Source organism: Mizuhopecten yessoensis, unplaced genomic scaffold (assembly GCF_002113885.1).
Source record: "Mizuhopecten yessoensis strain PY_sf001 unplaced genomic scaffold, ASM211388v2 scaffold4535, whole genome shotgun sequence".
Lineage (NCBI taxonomy): Eukaryota > Metazoa > Mollusca > Bivalvia > Pectinida > Pectinidae > Mizuhopecten > Mizuhopecten yessoensis.
The window spans coordinates 1,309,362-1,323,635 of record NW_018405595.1 but is presented as its reverse complement, the minus strand read 5'-3'; the positions used below and the strand labels follow the sequence as shown (position 1 = coordinate 1,323,635).

Genomic DNA, 14,274 nt, shown 5'->3' with positions numbered 1-14,274 from the left:
TAACACTACATACCCAACAATCTCCAGTAAAGTAACACTACATACCCAACATTCTCTAGTAAGGAAACACTACATACCAAACAATCTCTAGTAAAGTAACACTACCTACCCAACAATCTTTAGTAAAGTAACACTCCATACCCAACAATCTCTAGTAATGTAACACTACATACCCATCAATCTCTAGTAAAGTAACAATACCTACCCAACAATCTCTAGTAAATTAAACTACATACCCAACAATCTCTAGTAATGTAACACTACATGCCCATCAATCTCTAGTAAAGTAACACTACCTACCCAACAATCTTTAGTAAAGTAACACTCCATACACAACAATCTCTAGTAATGTAACACTACATGCCCATCAATCTCTAGTAAAGTAACAATACCTACCCAACAATCTCTAGTAAATTAAACAACATACCCAACAATCTCTAGTAATGTAACACTACATACCCAACAATCTCTAGTAAAGTAACACTACATACCTAAGGTAACACTACATACCCAACAATCTCTTGTAAAGTAACACTACATACCCAACATTCTCTAGAAAGGTAACACTACATGACCAACAATCTCTAGTAAAGTAACACTACATACCCAACAATCTCTCGTAAAGTAACATTACCTACCCAACAATCTCTAGTAAATTAAACTACATACCCAACAATCTCTAGTAATGTAACACTACATACCCAACAATCTCTAGTAAAGTAACACTACATACCCAACAATATGTAGTAAAGTAACAGTACATGCCCAACAATCTCTAGTAAGGTAACACTACATACCCAACAATCTCTAGTAAAGTAACATTACCTACCCAACAATCTTTAGTAAAGTAACACTACATACCCAACAATCTCTAGTAAAGTAACATTACCTACCCAACAATCTTTAGTAAAGTAACACTACATCCCCAACAATCTCTAGTAAAGTAACACTACATACCCAACAATATCTAGTAAAGTAACACTACCTACCCAACAATCTCTAGTATACCGAACAATCCCTAGTAAAGAAACACTACATACCCAACAATATCTAGTAAAGTAACATTACCTACCCAACAATCTTTAGTAAAGTAACACTACATACCCAACAATCTCTAGTAATGTAACACTACATACCCAACAATCTCTAGTAAAGTAACATTACCTACCCAACAATCTCTAGTAAATTAAACTACATACCCAACAATCTCTAGTAATGTAACACTACATACCCAACAATCTCTGGTAAAGTTACACTATCTACCCAACAATATCTAAAAAAGTAACACTACCTACCCAACAATATCTTGAAAAGTAACACTACACGCATATAGCAATACGTTCCTCCTCTGAAATAACGTTACATTGTGTGTGTTTTTTTTAACTTACTGGCACAGGTAATATCGCTTTTATGTTTATAGCGCTGGAATAATTTGTTTACTGAAAAAATAGTAAATATGTCAAATACGACCTGGAGATCTAGCGTTAGCACAACCATCCGGACACGTTTTACAAAGAAAAGTCTTCAGCTCCGAAAGCGACAAAGTGAGTTTCTCGGTTTCGTGAGAAGATCGTTTACTTTGAAAGGCATGCTGGGAATTATTTTCAGTCCGGACACATTGTTTATCGTTAAGCGATTCGGGGAAAGAACACCCACACAATAAGTGCGCGGAAGCTGTACCTTCTGCGCTGTTTGAATCCAATTTAATGATATAATGTTGAATGCAGATACCGATAAAAGCACGCTAAAATTAACAGTTTAAATAAAACTTGTCATACGCATGCATTAGCTGCTAGTCCCATAAAAGAGTGTCATAATAATTCCGAAGACGTTGTTATTTAAAGAATGATAAACGTGTTTTTCCCGTTTTAAATGGAGCAAGTAATTCCAGTAAATTATCTCCTAACAATTCAACTTTTGGAGTATGGACTTTCATTGGGTCATTAAGGCACCCCAATGATCGTTAGCTCTACCGCTTCATGTTCATGAACAAATATATGTACCATTACAATAGCGCGGTAATATAATTTTACACATTTCAAGGGCTCTTTTTACCGGTTTTTGAGTACAGAAGAACTCTAAAGCGCTAATGACCACAGTTTGCCTGTGGTTTTCACCAAAAGGCGCTGACGCAGAATTAAGACAAAGCGTAATTGCATCCGAGACAGTCTTGGAACTCTATTCAAATATTCTTGCAGGTGAACACATGAAGGTCATTCATCCATATACAGTTTGTTGAAATCATTCTGGCGAGCTTGAAATTTCCAGGTACATGTATTTGTTTAAAGGTATTTCCTTTTTTGAAAAAGCCAAACCCACACGACTAATACGCAAACTGTTTACCGTAAAAGATTTTAACCCACTGAGCGTTATATTTTTGCCGCTCACTTACCACAAAAGTCTACTTCAAAACGACATAATGCTATATTGTTTCTGCAATTAAAGAAAATCATTTAATACATGTATGACCACGAAAATAAACTTTCGCAAACATGAGAGAGCATAAATAGCATGTATAGGTCGATTATATATTTAAAGCATGCAATGTAAAATGTAAACCCATGTCAAACACGATGTTAATTTATCTGAAGTACATTTTCGATAGTTCATGGATTTTGAAAATTAGCTCTACAACCTTCCCTTTTAAAGAGCTAAGATAACCAAATTTTCAAATCCATCAACATTATTTGGATTTTCTGTTATAATTATGCGTTATATGAACTTGCATATTAATAAATCAGTTTCATACAACACAACATTATCCCAACAGTAACGAGAACAACGGAATGGAATATGGTGCCGATTTTACATGTTTGATTTAGTACGAACAATCTACTAACCCTCGTTCTGTCAAAATTAACCAGAATCATGCGGAAAAAAGACCTCGAGAGGGTAAGGAGTTCTATTACGAGTTATCCGACCTCGTGTATATCCACAAATCGAATATTCGAGATACCGTAACCGTGTTACAACTTTACAACCATATACTGCCAACGAACCAAAACATTGGCTTCGAGATTAACGTAGTAGTCGAAATTACCAAGTTCTTAAGGAATTTGCCAATAATCTCAAAACGTGTACCATACCTTGACTGCAGCTATCATCCGAACATCCAGTTTAAAATACCCCGAAACGATGCAGTCTTAGAACCTGAAGTACAATTATTCCAAATATGGCACCTGGGTTGAGGGTTGAATCTCGAAGTGCAATATGCCGAAGTCTTAAACACGTCTAAATCATAACACCCGATTACTCTTTTCTGCCCTTCAAGCTGACAACCACGCGTATGTGATGGTACTAGGGCTGAGTCTCCCACGCTAACATAAGCAGCTCCGCACACGCACACAGAGGTCTGTGCTCAATGCATTGAAATACTGTTATACTGATGACCGCACCATGTAAGATGATTTTTATCAGAAAAAAATCCTTTCACTACAATATGCACAATGCTGTTGACGATTAATGTACACTTTGCTATCAGCCGAACATCACCGTGATCATTCCACGTCCAGTGTTGTTCGTTACCGATTGAAAACTACTTCAAGCTCTGTTGGTTCTTCACCACGCTCCTCGATCCGAGCTTGGATCCAATCTGATGAGTTAGCACGCTATGTAGTGTATCGGGCTCCGTCTGTAATGAAAAAATCACCACAGTTGCTCTTCAAGCGCAAATTCTACAAAAAAATATATTGGCTAATTATCACTTACATTTTTGTCAGATAACTGAACATTGATCAGAGAGAAATCGACCGGTACTAGCCAAACAACTGAACAATTTGTAATTGATCATCAATACACAAGAAATAGTTTTGGTTAATCTGCTTTACAGATTAATAAAGCGGCATGGCAAGTTATGTTCATGTTATACAGATAAAACGTATATAAAACATGGTCTTCTTATATCACCCTCTACACACCTTACGGCAAAAGTAAAACTGCACTCGATAAATCGAAGTCGTCGGAACTATGACGCAACTTCGATATATCCATGGTATTCGAAATATATCAATTATAATATTCGAGAAACTCATATTATAATACTATTCGAGATACACAAGTCACATGTAAAATACAAAACAATATAAATCCCTGCGACTTAAACTTTTTGATTTCGAGATGTCCGAATACGAGATATATGTAACAAGAATGATATTATGTATTATGTAGACATTACTTTGGGCCTCTTGTATACATGTATACATGTTTAATTGATGATCTTTCAGTCTAACGTTTGAAGTCACGATAAAGCTGAATTAATAATTTGATACTGTGATCAATAAATGTATGCATAACATGAACACATGATATTGACCTCGTCTTCACCTAGGCAAGGTACTAACGTCCATTCCTGTTATAAAATATGCTTAAAACATTACTACATAGGCCACCCACGGATCTCAACTTGTCGTATTTTAAAGGTTGACAGTTGTAAAGATCGATAAGGTACATTGTACATGTAGATCAATCAGGTATATGTTAGTGCTACAGTATACTAAGGTCATGTTTGCATGCCAAAATATAATAATTAAACACATAGTAAACAGTTCAAACTCTTGTTTATCAAACAACTGTTTAGAGTATGTGACAATTGATTGAAACAATCAAAGAATGACACAGCATACACTTTAACATTAATAAAAGAGATATAATGATGAATATTTGGATTAAGGAAGGGAAACAAATGCATTATTTCAAGGTCAGTAATGGATTTCTTCATTGAAGGAATTGATAATCCGAATTTAAGGGTCACAACTTTCTTATTTACCGGAGGAAAAACGTCGTGGTTCATGTTGCGGTCTAATTCTCGTGTTTATTCTGAAGAAATATATGAAAAAATGCTAAATCAAAAAGATACGTATCTGTATCATAAAGCTGACAGAATTCAGTTTAATGTGAGACAAAAATAATAAACTTCACTAGTTCCTATCTGCATCCTTATTGTATTGATGTTTTATTGAATGTAAATATCATAAATATCGCATTTCAGGACACTTGATTCGAAAGACTCAATGGTAACAAAGATATATATTAACGTATCGGATATTGACTAACTTGTGACCTGTGTTACTATAGCCGTGTCAAACATTATATCGGTTTGGCGAAACGTCCATGACTAACAATGACACTGGAAACCCCTTAAACCTGGTAATCTAACAACACTTAGCCGTCTGTTCATCAGCGGAGACATACGTATGTGCAACGATGTCAATTTATTTCATTTTATATCAGATTGATTTTAAGTATTAAACGAGTCATTTTAGCGAGCTAACTATTAACACCAGTCTTATCACATTTCCCTGAAAAAGAAATCTCGTTTTTTCTCACGCCATTGTCAAATCGCTGACGTGTTGCCGTTATGACATCAGGTCTTTATTGTTCTTACTGTGTCGTCACTATAAATACACCAGCTGATTAAAACTGTCCTACGTGACAACGATCTGGGACTCAACAGATTACTCATGTTGAGCGTGGCGAAGAGTAAAATGAAAAGTTATTGTTTACCGGTATTTTTTTCTATGAGAGGTTTCAAAGGATGGATATTACATTTATATGCTTAAAAAAACAGAAAAAAGCATGGCCGATTTGATAAGTAATATTCTGGAAATAGCATGCATGCACCTGGTCACTCCGCCCACATCTACAAGTGTTGACGTCACAGGATATTTTCTGAGCCCTGTGCGCCATATTTTGTCAGTATCCATGACTACTGGGTCATTTCACCATAGTGACCAGTAGTTTATACTTAATACAAAGCTTTTGTGTAAAAGTAGACCAACAGGAACTATTACTTCTCGTGAGTGTCACCATAACAATGGTTATTTTAGCCACACATTATACAAATGGCAGGATAAGCCATAAAGTCGTTCTCTCATATCACGCCTGGCCAGCACCGCAACCCACAGACTTACCAATAATCCCTGTCGATAGGATTAACACTGCGGTGATAATCAAATACACCAAAACTAGCTGATGTTATAGCTAATTGAATAGCACGCGATGAAGTAGACTTTTTCCAATATCGACTCTCGTCAGAGAGCTCCGATAAGCCTCTTGGTATGATCCGACGAACTTGATGGCAGATCATGAGTTTTAAAGGTTGTCCGGAAAATCAACCATACACGATCACCTTGGTGGCTTGATGGCTTTCACATACTCTTCCGGCGTTCGTTACTGAGTCTATGATAACTGCGTTATTCGTGCCACACACAGAGTGCGTACAGATATAAGTAGCATTTGACGAGCAGACAGGGCGAGTAAACAAACCTCGTTACACAGGACCTACACAGAAGAGGCCAGTAAATCAGGACATTCTTATAATTGCTGTAAATAAAATTCATTTTGCCTGACATACATTTTCAAGTTTAAAAAATAACAATCTGATGACGTGGTAAATAGGGATATAGAAAAGTTTTCCGTTTAATTCCATATACATGTATTTTTCACGATTATTGCTTTGGGTTAACGTCCCATTAACAGCTATGTTCTTTAAAGGACGTGCAAGGATTTGGTGGTGGAGGAAAGCCGGAGTTCCCGGAGAAAAACCACCGACCCTACGGCCAGTATCTGTCGACTGCCCCACGAAGGCCTCGAACCCGCGACCCATTGGAGGGCTAGTTGTAACAGAATGTCAGACGCCTTTTCTTTTTTTTGAAAAATATTTTATTGATAAATTAAGGAAAATGATCACATGCCTAAATATATATTTATATATATATAAAAAAAAAAAGAAATGGACGTTGATTCAAACTTGCACGTCCACTTCGTCTGGTCACAATTTAACTGCGGATTTTTTTCTTCTTGAGAATGTATCAAGCATTTATAGGTCCAGCCATAGGGCCCGCGGGTTTGGGACCCCCGAGGTTCCTCATATTGCATATAACTATATTTTCAATCAATAAAAAATTATCACAGATAGTACATGCGTTTAAAATATAGATTTATCACTTGACTTAGTTTCAGACGCCTTAACCAATTTGCCACTGCGCGGCCCTTCTCAAGGTTAATGCAGAATATCGGTATTTTTTGCAATACGAGTAAAACTTCTATGGTTTTCAACGGAACAAACTCATTACATTTTCTATGTATTCAACTATTTAAAGTTACACGATGCAACTATTGCTGCATCAAAAAGGTGCGTGTATCAGTAGCGTAAAATTTGACTTCAGGTTCTGATGACGTCAGAATTTGAAAACAGGGCAGTGCGCTATTTTAAAATGGCTACTTACTCAACGTAATTCTACCGTTTTATGCTATTACATGGTTTTATAAGATTTCCAATGTAGTTACGGTATGTAATTACTATATTATATGTTGCAAAGGTCTATGAGCCCCCTCATCTCTATTTAAAACTGGCTCACTGCGGCGTATCCAGATGGCTTCCTTTATCTGCCGCGTGTAAACTTAGAAACACTTATTGGTTGTGTAACAAGAAACTTTTCATAATCCATACTTACCAACCTGAACAAAATATTTAGAAATTAATTTTAAGTTTCTCGACGCGAACATTGAACTTCAGGTTCTGATGACGTCATGATTTGAAAACAAGTTACGGTATGTAATCATTACTGTATAATATATGTTGCAAAGTTTTACCAACACAACCACTTATCCCATCGTCTCTTCATCTGGCCTCGAAAATGGAAATCTACTCAGTGAAGAGAAAATATTGTTCCGTTGTTGCGTTAAATTTAGAAGTAATTTTGGTTGTCAATTCGCAATTCTCTGTGAACCTTAACACAAACATATTTAGGTACGTGCAAAACCCAGCAAGAGATTAGAGTTCAAATTGTATTAACAATTACATATACTTGTCTTCAAATCGTATCTCCCTTTTTTATTACGTATCAGTTCAAACTTTAGAAGCGCCCGAGGAACATGTGAACGTGAGTTTTGTCATTTTTCGACTGTTAAGTACAAATGTAGTACATGTAAGATGTTAATTACCGTTTATGAAAGACATTTCAAAATACAATTAAAACCAGGCTTCTAAATACTACACTAATCCTTGTTTTAAGAAATTACGCTAGTGATTGTTTTGAAGTGAATTAATTTGGGTTTACTCTGATTGAGCAATTCACAAATTTCTTTTCTTATAATTGAACTTTGCGGAACGGTCAGAGCCGCATGACATTAATGTAGCTTAAGTCCATCCTTTAAGTCGTCATCAACTGTCGGAATATATTATTCACAATCGCCGACCTGACGACATACTGAGTTAAAACCAAATTTAAACGAATCAATGTTCATTGGTCCGATTAGGTTTAAATTGTTAATGCTTTCAGCGGTCTCCCTCTGGTTGTGTCTCACCGAGCGCCCACGGCCGGGTCAAGTTTATAAGTCATTTAACAGAGAGACAGATTAATGTATCAGCCAGTTTCCGACATTACAGTGTTCCATCTGTCAAAACCAAAGAGCATTCTGGAGCATATTCCTCACATAACTGTAGCATGTCATGGTCCATTTCCTGGAAAGCCGCCCTGTCCCCTGTTTTATAGCACGCCCCCTGGTGTCTCACATATACATGTAGCACGCCCCCTGGTGTCTCACATAAAGCACGCCCTCTGGTGTTTTCGCATGTACATGTTTCCTGAGGTGTCAGTATAAAATATCGCACATTTCTTTCATATTTAAACAACCGTATTACCATTTTACATATAATTAAATTTGATAAATGTATGCTATTAGTTATCATAGTATATTTTACGGGAAGCGTATAACTAAAATATCATCCGAAAGTTCAACAGTTTCGTTAAAAGGGATACAAAAATTGTAAACTCTATCTCATGTATCACAGTAACAAACAATCCTGTTATTCTCTGCAGGATCTGTTGAAAAATTAACCTTATATTGTAACTCACTATATGATGAAACAATGCGACTAATGAGGATGTTACCTAGACTAGTTATTTGATTGGTCTCAGTTAAAAAAAAGAAGACCGGTGGCTAGGCTCGTAGAATGCATTGTACGACGTGGTAGGACGCCGAAGGGTGGCTGGTTCGAGTCACGTCAAGGCACTGTGTTGTACCTTTGAAAACAAATCTTTACTCCGCTTGTTCACGTCTACTCAGCTTTAAATGAGTACGTGGTTGGGCAGTGCTAGAATTTGTTGAATGCTAGCTGTGAGCGCCGAAATGACAACACCGGCTGTATGCTCCCCAGGGAATTGAGAAAGATATTGGCTAGTTGCAAAGGCCCTAAAATCACGGATAATGATTTGTGAACCGATTTGAGGCGACCTACCTTACATTGTAAGAACCTCGAATTATTATTATTATCATTACTTGAATGTATTTTGATGTGGCTTGTATAGGTTTACTACTCATATTACAATACCTGAACTCGTTATCTGCTCCTTTCGCACCTCTGCTTTTAAGTGCCTTACTTATTGGCCCATCACTTATATGGTATCCGAAAGAAGACTTATTGAAATTTGGAATTTTATTCTTTAATCCAAAGTTCTAGAATAATGTACATATATACTTAATTAAATTCTTGATGAACATTTCATTATTGTTTAAAGTAGTTTGAAATAATGGAAGATTGGTCAATCTTGCTTGATTCTAATTAAGAGTGTACTCGTAAGAGATCGTGCATGAAACAGAATCCATTAAACTTAATCTTAGGTTTTAAAAAATGTGGTTAATCCATGACCGAGCTACGAGACGGATGGGGAGCAGATTCAATTAATCAATGTTACCACGTGTGTCCTGGGGAATTCAATCGCCCTGGAGTGGAAACACATTCAATATCCATTCAATTCCATTACAGAGAGCGTTACATGTACCTGTGTGTTTAAATTAAATCCTTTCCCTCAGACCTATTAACGTTCGGGAAAAGCATAGACATGTTGCACTGTTGTTCCGTGCAACGACGTGATTGTATGAGGCGACCAACGAGGGGTCCTACAGAATTTTTGGGTTTTCTCCTATGCTTTTTTTAAAGAGACACTATGATTGAGGAAACCAATAATTTTATATAATGTCGTATAAACATAAACAGACCGAGAAGGAACTCGTCGACTCATAAGGGGCCACATTAGTCGGCTCATCAGGGGCCACATTAGTCGGCTCAACAGGGGCCACATTAGTCGACTCATCAGGGGCCACATTAGTCGGCTCATCAGGGGCCACATTAGTCGACTCATCAGGGGCCACATTTGTCGCCTCATCAGGGGCCACATTTGTCGCCTCATACGATAACATTCAGTGGTATTCTGCTTGTGTAAGTGATGATATTGTTAATTTGTATATAATGTACATGTACGTATATATTACATAAATGAACATATAATACAAGCCTTGATGCTTTATGAGTTTAACACGTACATATAAGTATCTTCTTTCCAAAATAGTTTTACACTGATACATCTTTGAGATATGTTTTTTTAACTTCACGTATTAAATAAAGAACCTGTCATCAATGCATTTAATAAATCCAAGTTGCCATTCATAAAGGCAATCTCGCCTTTTCTATCCATGTAACTCTTTTAAAAGAGGGTGCAAGCCAAGTAGCGAAGCATGCATTGGAAACCCTTAAATGAACATATATCTACATGTAAATAAACTTTCACGAGATATTTAACAATTCTCTTTGATTCTGCATAATTTTATGATAAATTTCTAAAACTTTAAAACAAGATATAAGTTAAATAGTTTCAACACTGTCGTCTTAATATCGCCGCAATAAAAGTATCAGCTTTACTGAAAGAAAGTCTTCTCCGATAAAGATTCGTAGGAAAAATATACGTTGCGTACAAACACATTAAAAAATATAACTTGTAATGTATAATTGATTTAGACATAAAACAATCATCAGGTTTATTTCTCAAGCGCGCATATCAATAAAATAGTCGAAAGTCAAATAGTTGAGAAGAGAAAAAAAATCATATCTAGTCAGTTCAATATAAAATCTTTACAAAAATGTGGTATTTGAATTCGTTGCTTATTCATTCCGTGACAAAATTATCCTGTTCTGACTGAAAGATGTCATGTACACGGTCTGATTAAACTTACTTATTTTGTACAACACAATGCAAAATACTCCTTGAAGTTAGGAACAATTCAAAATGAACTGTTCAAATAATGGTTTGATGGTTCTTACCTTTGCTCAAACAAGAACATGGCAAAGTTTAAATCTGAAACATAAGACATTTGTAATATGAGGTGATCTCAGAATGGCAAACGTGTTCGACTCGAAATATTTGTTGAGTAATCGGCATTTACTCTAATGCATTATGCTCGCTCGTAAGTAATGAAGTCCAATATCATCACGTGCACCTGTATCAAATAGACAGTGCTAGAAAGGTGCATCAGGGGCCTGTTCGTTTATGCGGACCAACCGGTTCGTCTGTTTTTGAATGGTACATGTTTTGGTAAAAAAAACTGGCGGACCTGCAAACTTTATGCAGGTCTTGCAAGGTTCGCCTGAAAACAAGGTCCGACCTTATTTCTTAAACTAACGACTCTGGTCCAATCGGCTCAACAGTTTGGATCGCGGTAAACGAAAGCGGCCCTGGTACATGTCGTAAAGAACCATAACCCATTATGAAGTGATGGTTCTTAACTTTGAACATCGACGAGAGTAGAATAAACGATTTAAGCTCAAACGTCATCCCGGACAAAAAGTAGAACGAGATGCCAGGTCTCCACATTATAGATCAGAGCCTAGAATAATTGTACGTATATTTACAGAGCATTTTGCAATCTCCGCTATGTTCCACACACACGTCAAGATAAGGACTATCAAACTGAAATTAAAACGTATCAGTTGATGGCTATAACACATGTTTAAATGAATAACATAATCAGCAATATCTAGAATTCACGGCCGGATTTGTCAACACACACACAATCCATCAAGATAAAGACAAATAAACACAAATATATTTTGAAAAATAATGGTTCTGATCATTGTGTATCAGACGTCTTATACATGTAACAGTCTTTTAGTCCCCCTCAATAAACATCAACTAGCTATACATAAATGAACGTACGTACATCAAAAATTTAAGAACTCTGCAATAACATTCTAACGTTTTTGTTATGAGGTAATGGTTCTTATCTTTGCACACACAATATACGTTTGCGACGGTATATATTTGTAGAGTAATCTGCAATGCCTTCCCGTCAACCAGTGTAAGTACACGTACTCGATCTTACAGCGATTTGACACTATACGTAATCCGTGTTACGTAATACGACATCGATTTGCAATCTATCCTGACCACGTTTTTTTCCGTTGAAGAGGGAGATAGCCACGCGGAATGTTGGACCCCAGTGAAGTCGTTTTTCAATCCGTGTCCTCCACATTACAGTCAGTGAAAAAAACTAAAATCGTGTAGACATGGCACCGAAGTTCTTTTTGTTATACAGCTACATCCTGTATACTTGTTCTGTCTCCATGATACTGACGCAATCTGTCCAGCCAATGTTTGGCATTGTGAACGTGTTTAGCGATATCTTCAAGGACACCGCAAAAGAGATATATTTTAATTAGTTAGTAGTGAGCGAGGTGAGAGACGTGCAAAATTGTGACAAAAAGCCAAAATAATATATAAAAACAGAAACGTGTATTAAATCAATACGTGCTGTCCTTTAAGTGCTCCTAATTATTTATCAAACAAAGGGATGGGTGTTAATCATATTCAGGTTTCACTACAGTACACCACCTTCCTCCAAGCCAAACGATTACGATACATTCTAGACGAAACGAAGGCTTGGTCTGGTTTTATTTTGTTTGACGTCCTATTACATGTAACATCTAGAGTCATTCAAGGATGTGCCTCCATGCGTGTTGTGCAAGCGTGCGAGGGTGTATGCATGCTGGAGACGAGGTATGTTGTTATACTTGCCTCCTTGCAATAGCACGGATCTGATGCCGACTTTATAGTGCTAGCTCACTGAAACACCATGCCGAAGGGTGCAAGCACATCATTCCGCCCGGTCACATTATACTGACAACAGGTGAACAATTATTGCCATTACCCTGAATACTGAGCGTTAAGCAGGGAATTACAACTACCATTTTTGAGGACTTTGGTATGTCCCGGCCTGGGGACAGAACCCATTGCCATCCTCACCTGGGCGAACGCTGAACATTAAAGCCAGAAGTGAGGTATTGCCAAGCTAGGCGCTCGGAAATAAAAATTACTTAAGAGTAGAAAATATATAAAGATTCCAAATGTTGCAATGGGTGCAGCAGATTTGTTTCGGTCGCTTTTGTGTCCCCAAATAGAGGACACCAAAGCAAATCCCCAATTCTGCAGGGGTTCCCACATTAGTTGCATCTTACTATACATGCGGTGAACAACAGCAGGAGTATTCTTTTTTCGCTCCCCGACCTTAAGGGTGACGAAACAAAGAAATTTCAGAAAAAACTGCATTGTTTATATACCAGGAGAAAATTAGGAGAACGACAGCCCAATAGAAAAGGACAAAAGCAGGAAGAGGTGAAGAGGAAAGAGGCTGGGGACGAGTACACGTTTTTCTGCATATGACCATGACATGTATAATGAAAATATTGTATCTTGTTTCATATAAATGTTGGGGTCCATCAGTTTATAAAATCTACCGACAGGATCAGCATTTGTCTGCTCAGGGTGTGCATGTGTTTTTATAGAATTAATGCGTTAGTTCCTTTAAAGTAACAGCCTCGAATTTTTCGGTCGCAATGATGCTAGGATGATAAATCTTGTATTAGACTGTGTAATAATTAGAGGTTATTTTATGACCATCTTGATATCATATTCCTTATCAGCCCGAGAGTCCCGATATCAGCCCGAGGGCTGATAAGGGATATGACATCAAAATGGTCATATTATAAACTTTTTATCATATGTTCAAGTAACAAAAAATCAAGTCAACAAGAAAAAACAATTAGATAATTTAATCAACAATGTCAACTGAAACAGATTATTACAAGATGATATTCAGTCAATTCTGAATAAATATCGTTTCAAACCGCTGCTGTCAGTAAGTATTAGTCCTACTACTATAGTATCCATTTCAGATGAAACGCCCTGATTTATTCACTATCCGAGTCCGTTATGACATTCACTCTCCTTTTCTTTAAAGGAGTAGGCCCAGGGTTAAAATTGATTTTTGACATTTTGTTTGTTGACATCTGCTCAACACACTGTCTAAGCAAAAAAAACCTGACAGCGCAAATCCGTATTTTACTCGGAACGCTTCGGGTGCTTTCCATATCGAATACAGAAGTAGAGGTGTCCCGAACTGGGGGTGCATTACGAGAATTGTTATCGCATGGGTGGGGGG

General features: G+C 37.0%; 1 protein-coding gene across 1 annotated transcript in view; it reads right to left on the bottom strand.

Annotated features, from left to right (window-relative positions):
• LOC110449212 (paternally-expressed gene 3 protein-like) overlaps nt 1–10,203 on the bottom strand; it is a 47,774-nt gene extending 37,571 nt beyond the window's left edge. Inside the window, exon 1 of the mRNA XM_021495916.1 lies at nt 10,003–10,203. Coding sequence (XP_021351591.1) covers nt 10,003–10,203 — 201 coding nt within the window. The remainder of the gene's footprint in view (nt 1–10,002) is intronic.
• Nucleotides 10,204–14,274: the final 4,071 nt, after the last annotated feature.